The following is a 17,196-nucleotide window of genomic DNA, read 5'->3' on the forward strand; positions in this document are numbered from 1 at the left end:
AGTCGGTTTCAAATGAACGATATTTGAACAAAAGCAACGTAAAATCTATAACACGACCGTCGACGTGTATGTATATACAATGAATTTCATCGAATACCGTCTACCGCACTACTGTACGGACGTACATTTACATACCTACGTACACAGATATATACACAGATATATGTAGATGCGTATCTCTTTGACTATTGTAAATCGTGAATTGAAATTTTCCGTGTTAGCCACCAATAGTAAATTTATTTCCTCATATTTGTCGATTAAAAATATAATATGTTTGCGTGAGATGATCCAACGAATAATGACACGACCTCTAACTATTAGATCACAGTTGATTTTTCAAGATCCGTCTCAAGTTGTCTGGGGTATTTCTTTTCGGTAGCACCTAGCGAAGACACGTTCATGGCGATGAGTCCGTAAACATGATCCGGTACGAGTTAATACGTTTGTACGGAAGACGCGAAGAACGTACCATGCGAATACATCTACACAGAGTACATAGAGTATTCGTGTTTCGCTAAGGGGGTGGTACCGTGGTTACGATAATACGTACGTGTACCTATGTACGCAGCAAAGACAACGCGTTGCTGCCCAATGTTAGTTTCCATACTTTTCGTTGAAACGCGAAGCATATCGAAAAATGTTACTTTAACAATACATATATTTACTGTATACAAGATAATTCATGCTACGACCGATATTTTTGTCTCGTTCGAATGAAACAAAGGTATTTCAAGTAAAAGATAAATTAGACTTAGAGGCGTAGACGTAGACGTAGACGTAGACGCGGACACTGTCGTCGACCTAATCTTCCAACGGAGGTAGTAATGCGGAATAATATTAAAAGATAGACAGAACAAATAATAAGACGATATTTGCGTTACATCGAATAGCTTTTTTCTCAGTCGACACACGCACACACACAATTGACCGATGTCGTTTCAACACCAAGAGAAGAAGGGACTTTTGTTCTGGAAGCGCTGTGTAAACGTGTCGGAAAACGAGAATAATCTCGGTGCTCCGTTCCCTTTGGCCCTGTGGACGGAAAACGTAAAACGTAAATAATAAATAACGAACTAACGAACTAACGACTATAGAGAAACGAAGAAATAAATACTTTTCGACAATCACAGCAGGCATTTGGACCAATTGCACTGGGCTTTTGGCATCCTTTAAAGCTTGTTGCAAGTTTAATATCTGGCCCCTCATTACGCTCATTTGTTTATCAAAGTGATGCCGATCGAAACCTTTATCTTGCTACAAAAACAATTTCTCGGTTTGATACTTTGGATTCGTGGATTATCTTACTTTGTACTTACTTTGAACAATTGGTACAAGTCATCGCAAAGGTCTTGCACGAAATTTTGATCGGAGAGCTGAGGTAGCACGAGCTCTCTCGTTACTTCGCTGAAAGGTTGCTTCGCTTGGCTCAACCATGCCCAGTGATAAGGATAGGCACGCCAAGAATCAGGATGTTTGAAGGGAAAGGCTAGTCCGTTGTCTATCGCGGCAATTTTGACCTCGCCCTGTTCCGGCTCGGCCTTTGCCACAACATTGTCGTACTTGATCAACCAATTGTCGTTACCTTGGGAAAATTGTAATGCATTTAGAATTACAGGCTCCGATGGCAGGGAGCGGAGAAGTTCTCGAATTTATTAAATACCTCGATCCGTATTTCTAATGATGTAGTCCAGTATAACTAAACGCTCGAATTGAAGTTGAAATTCTCTACTGAGGCGCGGCGACAGAGGCTCGCTTTCCCACCGTCTCAGCCAATAGTCGGCATCTTTATAGCTATCCACGAACACTTGAAAGGAGCCAACTTTTGGCGGTAGACCGATACGATTGAAATGAGAGCCTACCGTGGGAAACTGATCCATGATCGCTTGCTTCATCCGGGCTTTTTGACGGTCTAAGCGTGGGTAGTTAAATGTTTTACTGACAAGTTTAACTACTCTAGTATTTGGAACTATGCCGAGACCTAATTTACGGTCAACTAAACTTGCACCAGCCTCGCTCAAATATCCCTGATTCGGTATCAAACAACTTCTTCCGAAACAACAAGGACAACAAAGTTTGTGCATCCATTTCGTCCATTTTGGATTTAATCTCCCGTAAGGTTCTTCATCTTTTGGTTTGAATACGCCTATTATTTTCTGAAAATTATTCAAATTTTCTTATCGTTATTCTTGCTGTTTCTGCGTTATAACCAGATTCGATAACAATATTATACCTTACCCCTGCAGGATTTTTTACAAAATAGCTCCCACTGGAGCCTTGATATATTCTTTCAGGAAAGATTCCATTGTCTATCGCGCATTCGGCCTGCCATACCAATTCAGAAAATTGTGGATCGTCTATAAAATGCTTAGAATTAATGGATACGTTTATTATTTATGTACATTGTTCGCTTATAATCGGAAAAGAGGATTACAAACCAGGAAAGCGATTGAACGTAACATCTAACTCCAAGCGACCGAGGAGAGGCTGGCTCTCCCGGTCGATTCCAGGGGAATCAATGGCTATGGGTTGTTCGTTGCTCTGGTTTGGAACAAACTCAACTTCCGGTATTACTTCGGAGCACTCGTTGTTGTTCACTGGTAAACAATTATTGGATACTATGGATAAATCTACGAGCGCATCGGTTTCCACCAGGGCAGACGTGTTAGTGTTGTTCTGGCTATGGTATTCTCTATAAGGCACGTGCAATTGCCGCTGTTCGGAGTCGCTCATCACAACCGAATCTGCTCGTTGAACGGCAGATTCTATTACGTCGCCGATCGTGTAAAGGATCGTTCTCGCGATAATCCTATCCTATCTGTTTGCCGACATTCCTGTACCACTTGTCAATGACGCATTCAATTCAGTTCTTGTCTCCGAAATATTTTCACCATTAAAAACCGTGACACGGTCATTGCGACATTAAAACAGCCATACCTTTATCGGTTTTCGCGTACCTACCAATTCATTCGAATGACCATTAAATCGGAAAATGTTTTTCTAACAGTTCAAGCAGCACTGTTTAACCAACAAGCAACAAGGCGAACTACAATTCGTCATACCAGCAGACGATATCAGCTGATAGGATTAACGCCATACTTTTTACTATATATATATATATACATATATATACATATGTATACAGACTCTTTTGTGCGCCTTTGGGTATGTTTCCTAATAATTTTTTTTTTGAACTTACAAGAAACACGTGCCCGACTATATGTATTTGTCTATATTTCACGTATTCTTGAGAATCGTTTAAATTTTAACGTTTTCGGAACATACTTGACAACAATAAGTTAAACGGACAATACGGACATGTATGTTCTATTCGAAAATGAAAATTTGGACTGTCTACGGTTTCCATTTCTTTGTGATACGTGTGACTACTTCGAAAAATTTCGACAATGATGTACGATGTTTTTCGTGAAAACTTTCCGCGTAGAATACCGTCGACCAATCAGCACGACGAACATACTATCGAAGCGTGAACGTGAACACGACAAGCAAAGTAATTACAGAAAGATAACGTTATGGTAATCGCGCGTGGTAGTAAACATATCGCAGTCGTGCGTGATATCCGTAGCCGCGTACGTCGGCCGTTTCTTCAAGGAGCTACGGATTACCTTGAACCTCGTTCGGTTAACAATTGAATTCTTCTAATTAAGGTCGTGATGTATCTTTCGCGCGATTATTCAAATAATTTTCATAATTTCATTATTGAAACGTACCTCGCGTGGCATTTCTCGTCTTTATTACTTTGCAATAAAGATTGTCGTCTAGTTATTCACGATCGATTGAATTATAATTCTCATAATTCAACGTAACAATAGACTTATTTATAACTTATTTATTTAATTTATTCTACCGCTCGTGTAAATATTTAACTTGAACAAGTAAAACTTGATATTTATATATACATATACATTATATACATACGTATATATATATAAAAATAAGAAAATAAATACATATATATATATATATACACACACACAAGCGCACATAAAGCAAAAAAAGTAAATTGTACATAAAATTTTTAACATTAACTTTCATGAGAGTAAATCTTTATTTTTGCAATTAATGCATCCTGCAAAGAACAAAATGTTTCTCGTATGTGTAACCGTGGGTCTTGTATTACTGGCCTCTACTAAGTACCGCAGGAACGTATTCGATAGTGTAAAACACATATATCGAAGCATCAAGAGCAAAAGCTACAAGCAGGAGACCAACAAGAGGAAGGATATTAACGTTGCAACGGACAAAATTATTTTGGCAGATACTCCAGAAAAATGTGATTACGCCGTTCAGCGTATTCGCTGGTAAGTCGAGGAGACCACCTATATTTTGATTATGGGTGTCAAGTACACGCCAATGTTATATTTACATTTTTTCTGAGATCTATTACATTCCATATAGATTCAAAATAGCAGTTGTGTTTGTACTCTTGTCTCAAAATTATTTCTTACATTAACTATTGTACAAAAATATTATTTATTCTTACAATTCTAAGTAAACATTATTATATTGAAGCAATTTATCCAACAATGTATTGGGCTTTGACTGTGAATGGGCCAACGAAGGACCCGTTTCTCTGCTCCAACTTGCTACATTTAATGGAGTATGCGGTCTATTTCGTATTGGAAAAATTGGATATGTTCCTCAAAAATTAAAAGTGAGATGCTTTCGATTGGAATTCACTAAATATGACTTGATAGATATGTATATATAAATGCAGAACCATTTTTTAGGAATTGCTGGCGAGTAAGCATATCCTTAAAGTTGGAGTCGCTTCGTACGAAGATGGTCAGAAAATAACAGCAGATTACGGATGTAGAGTTTGCGGAACTCTCGATTTAAGGTCATTGGCAGAACGTGCGAGGTTACCAAGTCCGAAGAGCTTGGCTGCAATGAGTTTAGAATATTTAGACGTAGAAATGGATAAATTGATAGAAGTAAGATGTGGCAATTGGAATGCTGACATTCTTACAGACGAACAAGTAGCATATGCTGCTTGTGATGCAATTGCGTCTGTTCTTATTTATGACCAGGTAGCAATGTATTAATAGTATAACTATTTTAACAATCTTACAAAGGAAATTCCCAATGATAATTAAATTGTCTTATATTTTTTAGATCGTGCAAAGAATAAAGGAAAAATACTCTTTGTGGGAAAATTTTGTAAACTATATAAAATGTATGTGTAATAAAAACGTAAATACTCAATTTTATTATATACCTAATGCTGTAATCGATACGAGGTAATAATTCTCATTCCCTATTCTAGATGTAATAGTGAATCAAGAATGATTTCATGATAATTTCTTCATTTTAGGTTCAAGGTGCAGCAAACACGCGCAAGTGTTAATCAAAAGAACACTAAAAACTCTAAACCCGATGCATTTAAGCAAGACTCGGATGCTAACAATATCGTTGTACGTACAAGCAGTATACCTACAAGAAATAAACCGCTTTATCACAACTGTTATTTGCAAGCACCGGATGGAGACACATTGTGTACGTGTGATCGCAAAAAAGCAGAATGGTACATTACCAAAGGATTAGGAGAAGCGATCGAACTGGAACCATTTACCGTGAGATTAAAATTTGAACCTTCCGGTCGTGCTTTGGGAGAGGTAGGAAAGTACTATACGCAGGTCAAGATCAATCAATGCGTGGTGTGCGGAACTTCGGAGAAGTTCATTAGAAAAAGCGTAGTGCCTAGAGAGTATCGTAAATACTTCCCATGTAAGTTATCAAAATTGTAAGTGAATTCGACATGGTGAACAAAGCGGTAAAATCTGTTAAATATCTTTCAGTGGTGATGAAAGCGCACCAGTCTCATGATATATTATTGTTATGTCCAATATGTCATGAGATAAGCAACAGTCATGATCTGCAGCTCAGAAGAAAGCTGGCAGACATATGCGACGCACCTCTGGCTGGCCCGCTGACGCACGTACGCAACAAATATGTAAATAATTACAGAAAACTGCATTCGGCCATTAAGGCACTAACGGAAAAAGCTACGTTACCCGACGTACGACGCAAGGAATTAGAACATTATATTTTAGAATGTACAGGTCAATCGCAAGTCACGCCGCTTCTTCTTGATGTGTTGACTCAAGAATTAAAAAATGATATACTCTCGGCGACCAACTATGATCAGTCCAAATGTCAACCCCATGGCTTGAAGGTATAAACGACGAAACGTTCAGATTTCAACGTTTTATTAACAAACTCACAATCTTACTATACGTTCTTAATTCTTTTCTATAGGTGGTTCAGTACTTTGAAAAAAGAGAGGGTGGCTTGGTAGAATTGGAACGCATATGGAGAGAACATTTCCTTCTAACTATGAAACCAAAATATTTGCCTAGTCTGTGGTCTGTTTGTCACAATCAGGAAAGGCTAACTATTCGTCAATCGCAGAACAGAATCGAACCGCAAGACGCGATGGTAGCGGGCTTGAAATACTGAACTTTTAGTATTACGTAACGAAAAGGACTCGTATATGAGCGAGTACTTGTATTAAAATACTGTCACACGAACCAATGTGTCTCTTAATAACATGTATTTATGTACATATATATTTATATTATTTATATACATACATCTACGTACAACGTCTATCAATGCTTTTCTCATTTTCCGCTACTTATCTGTCTCGAAAGTAATACATAGTATGAATTGAATGAATCCAGCATGGTCGGTATAAAAATAGTAATAATACGTGGAGATGAAACACTTTTTAAAGCTCCTACTTATAATAAGATGTCTGTCTTTATTTTAATATTTTAGTAGTTAACAAAATACAGTCAGAGCAATCTCATTCAATTGCATATTTTGTACTATTTATTTATAATTAAAATATAGGTAATTAGTTATAATATTTCTATATACAGAGATTTCGGAGATGCGGTAATGAAATTTAGACTACGAAAGCAGTTATTAAGGTTGTTTGGTTGCATCTTGATGCGTAGAATTTGTCTTAGGTGGAGGTACAGTCGTGTTTTTCAGCTCTTCGTCTATACGTTCTTTAGCACGTACTATTTTCGATTGAATATAAAACGAACCACCCTTAGTTCTGTCGTTAACATCCATGAGATACTTATAGTTACGCTCGATAACGTCTGCCTGGTCTATTCTATCAACATTGAGAATACGTAACGCTTCGTCCAAAGAAATTCCAGCTCTAGAATCGGCAGCTACATGTTGAGCGCCTCTAGTTCCTCCTCCAGCTCTGCGCGCAGCTTCTTGGCTAGCTGCGATTTCTTGTCGCAGTGCACGAGCGAATGCTTTGCCCACGACCCGCGTGCCCATAACTATCACCTGTATCAAGTACTTCGCCATAACCTCTTCTTTCAGGTTAGGAACAGTTATCGAAATGATCGTTCACGTATAGTTTCTCTATGCACATTTACGCCTAAAAAATCATTTGTTCTTAGAAAATTCGTTTGATATAATTTTTAGACGATGACACTACTGACCTCAAAACTTTACAGACGTACTCTCGTGCATTACACCGTGCAACCCGTGTTTGCGGCATTTCCGGACGTGATTGCACGATGCCCCTGCCCCAGCATATACCCACATATACCATATACGAACCTATAGACTTAACCTACTATTTTGGTTTTCATTTGCAAATATATTAGTTATTAGAGTGTCCATATCAATTCGATACAAAATTTTTTAATAAAAATTTCAAAACTATTTTCCACTAAAACGTATATGTATTTTTAATTCTACATACTGTACTTGATAGCTGTTGATGAGCAGAGATATTTATTACAAAATATATGATGAAACTTTACTCGAAATAGAGTGGGTATTGTCGCCAATATCAAACATACATTTTTATCAATAATTTATTTTTTACATTTAAATTTATAATTATATGGTACAATTATTTTTTCTCTGTTCATGAATCGTCGAAGGATTTATGTTAGGTTAACATATTGTATTATGGCTTCTTACAGACACGCTTACAAAAATGAATTATCTCTTGAATCGTTTCAATACTTCTTACTTTTATTAATCAGTAACATTATATGTACAGTTTGTTGGTCAATTTTAATACGAAGTCAAATAGAATCTGTCCCTTTGAACTTTTTTCCATAAAAGAGAATAGAAATAGTTGTCACTCTATTAATGCACTTTGAATATTAAATACATACTCAGGTAGGTATCCGTTCTCTATTAAAGTATTCTAGTGCATAAGTTGCAGATGTATGTACGAGATTATATATAGGATGAGTTCGGTTCACTATATCTGTAGTTTGTGATCCAATAATTAAAGGTCGTGGAGAATTTTGGGCAATTGATAATCCACTGAGAGCATAACACGTGTGGTACATATCCGAAATTCTAAAATAGATAGAAATATTTAGAAAACCTTTTCGGTACAATGGTATTATGATCACTGTAACAGTAGCATTTTCATACTTCTGAGGCTTGTCCACAAAGCCGCCGTCAGGATGCTGGCAGCAAATTAATAAATATTCTTGTAAGGCCTCTTGGTTGAACAACCAGTAGTTAGAATTGAACACTTCCTTGTCTTTTGTTAAAATCGCGTGTATCAATGAAAGAGCTCCACTTTGCCAAAAGGAATAGCAAGCGTCTACTACTTTATTGGGCCGTCCTTGAAATCCGCCCTCCAGCCGCATTTGTCTGTTCACCGTCCATCTCTAACAGAATATAATATCAAAAAAATAAATAAGAAGTGATATCAGGCGGCGGATCTTTATGCAACTATAGATTTTTCTGGACCAATTAATAACAATTGAAAATGACAAATATTTTGCTCCCTCCATTACGAGTTCTATTATGTTTCAAAGAAGATACAAATCTTATTAAACTTTTTTTAAACGTTTTAGTAATACTATAGATGCATAAAATCCACAGTTTAGTCATTATGCTTTAAGGCATTCTATGTACCAGCAACGACTGTAAATTGCAAGAATCAGTTTTCCCAAGAAGTACAAGAGATGCTAGCCCGCAATACGTGTATCCCCCATGGGCTTCCATGCCGGGACAACCTCCAAAACCACCTTCCCAAGTTTGACATTTAGCTATCCAGTCCTCCGATCCCTTGAACATTTCGGGAGTATATACATTCGTCAATTTTGCTACAGTAAGTGCACAGTATATACCCCTAATGTCTACTTCCCCATCGACGTGTATACTGAAAGAACCGTCTTCGCCGCGTAGAGACGTTAAAAAACGTTTAAGCGCTTTCCTGCAACCGATATAGACGTTTTCTGGTTACAAAATAATTTTGGTGTAGATAAATGTGTCTTGTTACAATGTGTTTCTTTGTACCTATCGATTACTCGGTACGGGTACGCTTGGCGAGTGCCAAGGATACACAACGCGTTTACTGCCGCAAAAGTAGTAGCCAAATGAGGATACTGCCCTGGGCCTCCTCCAAATCCACCTTCTGACGACTGACATTTAGCTAAGAAACTAACAATTCTACAACGCTCTTTGTCATCTAAATGATATCCTAAGATTTGAAGAGAATGTAAGATCCAGTAACACAACCATGGTCTGCTACAATCCAAAGACTAAACAGTAAAGCGTATACATAAGTACGGATGACAAATAGGAAAGTAGTAAAAGAAAATTAAATGGAGAACACTTACTTCGAAAGTTACATCGAGATTAGTTATGAGCATCTTTAACTTTTTCAAATGATTCTGTGTCATTAAAGTAGGCGTATGACTTAATTTGTAAAATTTAAGTACACTATTCTCCACACATTCCTACGAACAACATTAAGACAAATATATATTGGTTTGCGATTTTCGGTGATTGGAAAAACGTACCTGTTCCATCGATGTATTGGTTTTGTGATTTTCGTCATCTTGCTTTTGTTCTAACACTTCGGCGTAACTTCTAATACGAGGTTGATCGACTTCATTGAATGTCGAGTCCCACAACATAATCTATTGAACGTGCCGATACGTCGTATCAAACTCGATAGTAGAAAATTATGCGTTCAAATCGAAAAAGAAAGGAACTATGAAATTGATTAAATTTCACAGTAACTATATCGTATTCATGGTGAATGTGCAGTAATTACGCGAGGATTAAATTCCGTGACACTAACTAAAATGTATATTAGAGCAGAGAGGATATCCTCTATGATTATATAGAGACACTTGGAAAAGAACCGTGTGTGAATCAGTGTGAATAACCTTAAATAGTTACTCTGCACTATTCAAGTCAAAATACGTAACAACATAGTTGTCCACACCACTCTGGTAATCTGAGAGTCGCCAGACCTCTCTTATATCGCGATAATCAATGGCATTTGCATTCTCTCTGTAAGAGCTCGAACATCCGAACCTCCTAGAAATGCTTATATCGTTAGATCGATAGATATGCGATTGTCGAGCTTTCTAGCAGCTAGAATTTCCTAGATACTTTTTTTTTTTAGTTAGTAAGTCATTACCAGAGAGGAAATGAGAGTGCTCACACCCGGGATTTTAGTGTCCCCCGGTTCTATGTTGGAAGAGGCTCTTCTATGTTGGCTCTGATCCAGTCTAAAAGATGATGCAGGTTCTGGTCCAGGCTAAAAAGTCGATACAGGTTAGTGTTCAGGATTCCTCCGCTGGGTGGCGCCACGTAAATCTTCCAAGAAAATCTGCAAACAGCGCCATTACCTCGTAGTGGCAAAACGCCCAAGCTTGTAGCCGATTGGTTAGTTCGGGGTTCCACCGCCAGGTGGCGCTGGCGGCACCAATGTCGGTAACGTTAAATAACGTTAAATACAAACGGGATATTACAAGTAGAATTACAAACGGTATAAAATTTAATGAACAGTACAGGTTAATGTACACTATATAGCAGGCATAAGATTTAACTGGCCAGATCCGAGGTATTTACTTTACGGTTAAAGTTCTCGTGTCACCTCAAGCCTGTACCATATGAGTCGCCTTAATGCGTCTCGCGAAAATTACTTTTGCTTTGGAAAGTCTACGAAGTTACAAGCGGGGAAACGAAATGAAAATACAGAAACAAATAAAAGAAAATATGCAATAAGCCTAGAAATCAGGACGGGTGTAGGCTGGTCATTTTGTATTTCAATTTTCCAATTGGTGGGACGACAAGTTAACGGGCTGTGGAAAAATTCGAATTTGTTGCACCGACGTTAAACGTAGAATTGAAAATAAGATATTTAGAGAAACGTTCCATCCTCTTTTTTTCAATTTTTATTTCCTATTCTAATTTACCGATAGTTATCCGGCGCAGCGTTGCGTTATCTAGCGACACAAGTACAGAACTATTTGGTGTAAGTAGCTTGAACGCCTTGCCGTGGATGGCGCCACCGGTGTTTCGGCTATCAAAATTTTTCCATTAAATGAAAATCATTCGGTATCGATGAAAAGAACAATGGCTTCCGAGGATATTCAAGTATCGATCTGGAAGATTTTCGATTAGAATTTCCGTGGATTTAAATATTCCGTTCGGTGTTTACATTTCCAAAGTGAATTCGGTGATCTTTATCGGTATCGACAAATTGGAATTTCCTCGTGAAACGATGTGAGGTTTGCTCGAGAATTCGTCGATACAATAAAGTTGGTGTCCCGTTGCTGGGAACCAGCGAACAGCAACAAGCAAGAAGCAACCGGCTGAAAATATCACAGTTGCTGCGTCGGTCCGTCGGCAAACATCCGTGAGGTCAGTCCACCGAGTACCGATGAAATTAGCTGGAGCAAGAGAGCAACAGAAGAAGCGGCAGTCAGTAAATATGGCATAAGGGAACGAGGGGAATAGCGTCCGTATTATGTGCGAGGATCCGACGCGACGTCTCTCTACACGCCGTGCTAAAATTGACTTGCTCCGGGAACCGGTCGCCTATTCGAAACACTGTACAATCCATTCGTTCCGCAAAAGGTACGCAAAGGTTGTTTCGAGGAAATTTTTGTCTCGCTGCTAGGTGGATTTACGAAAAAATATTGGGACGCAAAGGTTGAAATGGAGAAAAGAAGAGATTGCAAGTCGAACGAGCGAGCAAGCGAAACGATATTAGCGCGCGAAGAATAGGGACACGAGAACGGCAGGAATCGCGCTAAAAATACACCGGAACTTTCTGCAACACGATGAAAAACAGTTGGCATTCTAGCAAAGACCTTTCTTTAAATTCATAGAGGAAGGTCCGACACGTTTGCCCGACGACAGCGTATCCTCAAGCTCGAAAATAGATCGTAGCATATGTAGTTTTCCACGGCTGTTAACGCGGCGGGTATATCATACATAATAGTTGTACCAACCAGCAAACCGACCGAAACATCGCCTGGCCACGGATAATTAAACATTTCTAAACACCCGAGCGGAAGGTGTTATAGCTCGGAAGATTCCGAGGTGCAGGGTTGCGCTTTTGATGCAACCGGTCCCGAGCGCGCCAAAATTTGCAACGTGCAAGGCCACTATAATATCGTTCTCCATTTACATATCACGCGAGCGCGTCAGCGTTTGTCCGAATTTCACCGTGAAATCATTTTTATCCTCCATTATTACGCTATCGATCGATGAAATATTGCGAGAGAAAATTATCGCGAGACTTGTCGTCGGTTCGAACGCGTTTAAATCAATTTGAAAGATTTGTTTCGTCGTTATCGCGATAACCACTTACCGAGACGTGGCACTTTTTATTCTGTTATAGCAAGGTGGTTGCAACGATCGAAGACATGTGTTGCAACGAAGAAGATGTCGTCGGGGGACATAATCGGTCCTTTGGTCTAGCAAAGAGGTGGCCGTGAAATCGGCTACGTCGGCCATTCTAAAATCGTGCCAGAATTTCTTGCCAAATTTAATTGGAGCTCCGCTGTGTCTACCTACCGTCTGTTCTATAGTACAATCATTCGCCGTCACCGTTGCTCTCGACTGTAACTTTTTCCACGATTATGTGTATTCGTCGTCGAGCGGACTTTCACGTTTCACATTGATCCGTTCGTCGAACGAGTCGATCGATCGATCAACGAAAGTGATACGATAACCAAAGTCTCGTCGAATCAACATATAGGGTGGGTGACGAACGGAAAATTACAGTTTATCGGCTCGAAACTAAAGCACGATCCGGTTTTCCAGATCATCGACGATTCAATCATAGAAACGCGAACGCGTGTTCGTGCCACCGGCTCGCTAAATTCCCGCGAACTTTCGTCGTTTATCGCGACACGATTTATCGGTTGACAACGTTCGAAAGTGTTCAGCAAATATCGTCTGTTCCACGATAACGAAAGTACTCGATGCTTCTCTCCGCGAATTCGCGAAAGTACTGATACATATACCTTGCATACGCATGTGTATTTAGCTATTCAGCCTTTTCCATTGGTTTGTCGTCGCCGTAAAAGGGAAGTCCCTAGGCAATTCTCCGGCGTTCTTCAACAAAGCGTTTCCGATGGCTGAAAACGCGGTTGAGAATTACAAAGGAAAACAGAAATCGGGACTGCAACGGGAAATTGTTGTGCCTTTCGATTTCTGCTCGCGACGATAAATCTCGGAACGATTTGTACGCGAGTCGTTCCAGGCAATCGTTACGTCGTGCACGTGCAGACGCGTTGCGTCAACGACTCACGTAAGAACATCTAAACGGTAACGATTCGTTCGTTTACAAGTTACATGCACCTTCTGCCGCGATGCAAATGTACGTCGGACACGCGAGAAAGTCGGCTCCTCGTGCGAATTAAGCGAATTAAGCGAATTAAGCGGACAGTATCGTTAAGCCACGAACAATTAGCGTCCCTCGATCGTCTTCCGTGGCGACTGGGCCGATCGAATCGCATCATTTCCCGTAAAAAATTAGCTAGTCCCGTCGACCATATTTATGGACCATGAACGCCATCGATCCAAACTGTCGCGAAAACGATCGTTCTCGTATTATTATTGATCGCGAAACGCTTGAAGTGTCTCTGCGAATTGTTAGAAGGACTGTACCGTTGCTGAAAAGATTTACATTCGCAGAGGCGTGCGACAAAGCCGAAGTCGAAGCAGAAGCAGAAGCAGAAGCGGATAGAGGAGGAGGAGGAGGAGAAAGACGAAGGGAAGAAAGGAAAAACTCGCGACAAGAGGAACAATTCGAGCGGCGTCGGTGTACCCGTCGTGTATTTCGGTCCCAGCGAGCGGCTGGGCCCTCCGAGAAGTTTACGGTCTCCCTGTCTTAGCGAGATTCCACGCTAAATTTAATCCACGCCAAACCACTAGATAATTGTGCTTTTGCGTAAGAGATAGCGCGTCTCTTGAAATAATGGTACCGACCGCGTGCGCGTCTTACAGTTATTCTCGAACTTTCCTTCGAGATAATGCCTCCTAAGGACTCGTACTCTCATGGTTAGCCGATGAAACGACGCGAAAGCGTTATTTTACACCGGCGGTAACGTTATCGTTAAAATTCAGTCGCTGCCACGCGACGCGACAGTGTCGTTGGTCAGGATAGACGAACGTAGAAGTGGTACAGAGTGCCAAGTACCTATGTAGATGTTTCTTCCGTTGTATCGACGCGGTAACGAGCAGCTTAATGAGCACCGATGCCAATCCGTTCCCGGAGGAGCTTGTTTAGGATTTGCTGAACGACGCTTAATTGTTCCGTTAGCAAATTGCATTGGCCACGTATCAACTCGATCCCTGCAATTGAACTTGTTTTCTTCGAGACAGCGTTCGAGGCGCGTTTTACACGACCGTGCACGATAAGAGAACGACGGCTTTTCTTCTTTCACGGTTTTCTCGCGAACGAGAATCTTCCTGTATTCCGAATATGGCAGAATTATCGGTGTATCGGGTGCTGTGTAAATTTTCGAAAATTTCTGGTACGCGACATAGCAACATTTCTTTCGCGAAGTCTCTTCGAGCAGATAACATCGAACCTACGATCAAACTTTTACGCAACGATTATCGCGTACAACGGAAGAAACTCGTCGATCCTCGAAGCCCGATCGGTTCCTGGATAAGGTCTCTCGTTATCGCCCGTAGATAGTTTATTCCCGTGATACATACTCGGTCGGTTGTTTCGCTCGATCGTTACGACATTAACGGTGCAATTAACAAACGGCCGACGATCGGTCGGTTGCAACAGGTTGAGACATTTTTCTCGGCGCGCGAGACAACTGCCGAAAACGAGTCGGAACTTTGCCGATGACCCGGCAGAACGTTCGGCACGATAAAATCTGTAAATCAGTAGAGGAGAGATAACGGGGCGGGGACAGGGGCGAGCGGAATGATCGATAAGAAAACGTTTAAACGTGGATGTTTTCGAAGGTGTCCGGGGATGCCGGGCGGATAAAGTTGGCACGCTCGCTGGCACCCGCCGGTTTCCACGGAAAACAAGTACATATAATATATATCTGGCGGAGCCCGTCGTCGGGCATTATGTAATGCGCGACGCGAGCAAGGTGGCCGTCAACCAGGACCACCGATTCAGCGAACGAAACGAAGACGAACGAGCGCCGAAATTACGAAACCACGGAACCACCTTGTGCGTCGTCGGTGGTTAGTGTTCGATCATCGGGACGTTGACATTCAGATCGATTCTCCAGATAATGACTGGACAAGAGATTTCCGGTTTGCCTCGCGGATCGCAAAATTATTATTACCCGCTACACCGATTATATAAAACATCGTTCTCTCGGGGAAGTTTCTCGTTCCGGTAAAGAGGTAACGCCAGAAACAGAAACGTTGAAGCAAATAATAGCGGTATGAATTTAGTTGAGGTTTCCACGGTTTCGGAGGATCGCTTGTCGCGACCATCTGGGAAACTGGACGACAAATATTTGCCGTGCTCGCGCCGGCCACGACGCTGGTCACGCGATAAAATCGCTGGTCTCCAGCCAGTTAAGCCGTTCATTTAATACGCTTATTGTGGTATTTAAAGCGGTTGTTTCAGAGGCTGCGATCCGGGTGATAATTTTCTCGTTTGCCGGCCCGAGACGCGACGCGCGAAATCCTCTTGGAATTCTCGCTCGCTCGCTCGCTCGCTCGCTCGCGAGGCTTGTTCCCTGCTCTCTGCTCCCCTATCTCCGTGGAATGCGCGCGATGCCCAAAGCCGTTGGATCGTGTTCCTAGAAGCCCAAAGCAAAACGGTTGAGCGAGGAAAGCTCTCTCTTCCTTGATCCACCGAATGATTTTTCAGCAACATCTCGAGAATCGAAAAATCTTGCAGTGGCCGGCACGCGAGTACGATAAACATCGTTCGAGTAGCAATAAGCGGGATCCTTTGATTCGATTCGGCACGTTCGCCGGTGGCGGCTGCTCGTAAACTCGGAGTGCGTCGGGAAGAATATAAAACAGATGGTCGATGTTAAAAATAACAAACAAGCGAGGAAAAGTCATTTCTCCCGGCCATTGGCGCAAGCGTCGCTCGTTTCGTTGATGCCAGCCAGTCCGCGTCACTCCGCGCCGTTACGTAACCGAGAACCGCGCGAAACGGAACGAGCTTTCCGTCGATATTTTCGATTTCGATACCCGTGCGTTACATACATACATACCTATTGTTTACGTCTGCGGCGCGGATAAATTCGATAAATTGCGCGCGCTTCCTCTGCACGCGGCACGGATACTTCGCGAACGGATCGATCCTCGAACGCGGCCACTACCGATCAACCTTTGCTCGGTTACCATTCGTCGGGACTCGTCGAATAACATCGGGGACACGTAGCGGACGAGAACTGGAAAAATATCTAGAGATCTGCCACACCGTTTCCGAACTCGCGAACATTTCAATCGAGAAGACAAACGTTTGTTCTATCTGGGAGAAGGGGGACTTGGACATTGCTATGGCTTGTTCGACGGGTACAGAGATCGCTTTTGGGAAAAGAGAATTTGTATCTAACGAAAGAAATCGATGCTCCGTGGAATTACAGGACCGTTCGGTTCCTTGGAACTGGAACGTCCTGTAAAATAACGTTGCCCCAGCCACCCCGTACGCGAGAAAATGCTTGTCCACATCGATGACAATGGTTTTTCAGTGGATCGTGCTTTGATTACTGTTTGGAGGTGGAACGATCGTCGAGAGGGAGGCAATTAAACAGTTTCGAGAGAACGATCATTTCGGGCATTCCCATTGGTCTGATAGGGAAGGTGAGCATGTAGGCTTCGTATTGATCACCGCGTTGAGGCGACCTTTAATATCCCCTCTCCTTTATTACTTCCTCGGTTGGCTAGAGAGAGCTAGAGCGGGACAGAGAGAGAGAGAGG

At 41.3% G+C, this 17,196-nt stretch overlaps 4 protein-coding genes across 4 annotated transcripts; 1 reads left to right on the forward strand and 3 right to left on the reverse strand.

Annotated features, from left to right (window-relative positions):
• Nucleotides 1-640: 640 nt before the first annotated feature.
• LOC143358261 (phosphatidylinositol 4-kinase type 2-alpha-like) lies at nt 641-3,050 on the reverse strand. The gene is made up of 6 exons (XM_076795264.1): nt 2,436-3,050; nt 2,236-2,354; nt 1,661-2,153; nt 1,317-1,582; nt 1,115-1,254; nt 641-1,032 (listed from the first exon to the last, which is right to left on the reverse strand). Exons 1-6 carry the CDS (start codon nt 2,728-2,730, stop codon nt 939-941), a joined length of 1,407 nt encoding a protein of 468 aa, XP_076651379.1. The 5' UTR covers nt 2,731-3,050; the 3' UTR covers nt 641-938.
• Nucleotides 3,051-3,995: 945 nt separating this feature from the next.
• Exd2 (Exonuclease 3'-5' domain-containing 2) lies at nt 3,996-6,627 on the forward strand. The gene is made up of 7 exons (XM_076795259.1): nt 3,996-4,319; nt 4,531-4,672; nt 4,749-5,048; nt 5,134-5,258; nt 5,333-5,745; nt 5,817-6,193; nt 6,277-6,627. Exons 1-7 carry the CDS (start codon nt 4,081-4,083, stop codon nt 6,475-6,477), a joined length of 1,797 nt encoding a protein of 598 aa, XP_076651374.1. The 5' UTR covers nt 3,996-4,080; the 3' UTR covers nt 6,478-6,627.
• A 134-nt stretch (nt 6,628-6,761) lies between these two features.
• Nucleotides 6,762-7,640, reverse strand: Blp (mitochondrial import inner membrane translocase subunit Tim16). The gene is made up of 2 exons (XM_076795280.1): nt 7,488-7,640; nt 6,762-7,423 (listed from the first exon to the last, which is right to left on the reverse strand). The coding sequence occupies exon 2, from the start codon at nt 7,348-7,350 to the stop codon at nt 6,949-6,951; it is 402 nt and encodes a 133-aa protein (XP_076651395.1). The 5' UTR covers nt 7,351-7,423; nt 7,488-7,640; the 3' UTR covers nt 6,762-6,948.
• A 370-nt stretch (nt 7,641-8,010) lies between these two features.
• Fntb (Farnesyl transferase beta subunit) lies at nt 8,011-10,352 on the reverse strand. The gene is made up of 6 exons (XM_076795271.1): nt 9,828-10,352; nt 9,645-9,764; nt 9,322-9,566; nt 8,938-9,238; nt 8,446-8,687; nt 8,011-8,367 (listed from the first exon to the last, which is right to left on the reverse strand). The coding sequence occupies exons 1-6, from the start codon at nt 9,942-9,944 to the stop codon at nt 8,178-8,180; spliced, it is 1,215 nt and encodes a 404-aa protein (XP_076651386.1). The 5' UTR covers nt 9,945-10,352; the 3' UTR covers nt 8,011-8,177.
• Nucleotides 10,353-17,196: the final 6,844 nt, after the last annotated feature.

Source organism: Halictus rubicundus, chromosome 10 (genome assembly GCF_050948215.1).
Source record: "Halictus rubicundus isolate RS-2024b chromosome 10, iyHalRubi1_principal, whole genome shotgun sequence".
Classification (NCBI taxonomy): domain Eukaryota; kingdom Metazoa; phylum Arthropoda; class Insecta; order Hymenoptera; family Halictidae; genus Halictus; species Halictus rubicundus.

Coding starts and splice junctions, on each gene's coding strand:
- LOC143358261 (XM_076795264.1), bottom strand. CDS start 2,730: ATGAGCGACTCCGAACAGCGGCAATTGCACGTGCCTTATAGAGAATAC. Junction 2,154..2,235: donor TTGTAAAAAATCCTGCAGGG/GTAAGGTATAAT, acceptor AATAATTTTCAG/AAAATAATAGGCGTATTCAA. Junction 1,033..1,114: donor CCTGCTGTGATTGTCGAAAA/GTATTTATTTCT, acceptor TTCCGTCCACAG/GGCCAAAGGGAACGGAGCAC.
- Exd2 (XM_076795259.1), top strand. CDS start 4,081: ATGCATCCTGCAAAGAACAAAATGTTTCTCGTATGTGTAACCGTGGGT. Junction 5,049..5,133: donor CTGTTCTTATTTATGACCAG/GTAGCAATGTAT, acceptor TATATTTTTTAG/ATCGTGCAAAGAATAAAGGA. Junction 5,259..5,332: donor AATGCTGTAATCGATACGAG/GTAATAATTCTC, acceptor TCTTCATTTTAG/GTTCAAGGTGCAGCAAACAC.
- Blp (XM_076795280.1), bottom strand. CDS start 7,350: ATGGCGAAGTACTTGATACAGGTGATAGTTATGGGCACGCGGGTCGTG.
- Fntb (XM_076795271.1), bottom strand. CDS start 9,944: ATGTTGTGGGACTCGACATTCAATGAAGTCGATCAACCTCGTATTAGA. Junction 9,765..9,827: donor CCAATACATCGATGGAACAG/GTACGTTTTTCC, acceptor TGTTGTTCGTAG/GAATGTGTGGAGAATAGTGT. Junction 9,567..9,644: donor ATCTCGATGTAACTTTCGAA/GTAAGTGTTCTC, acceptor TTTACTGTTTAG/TCTTTGGATTGTAGCAGACC.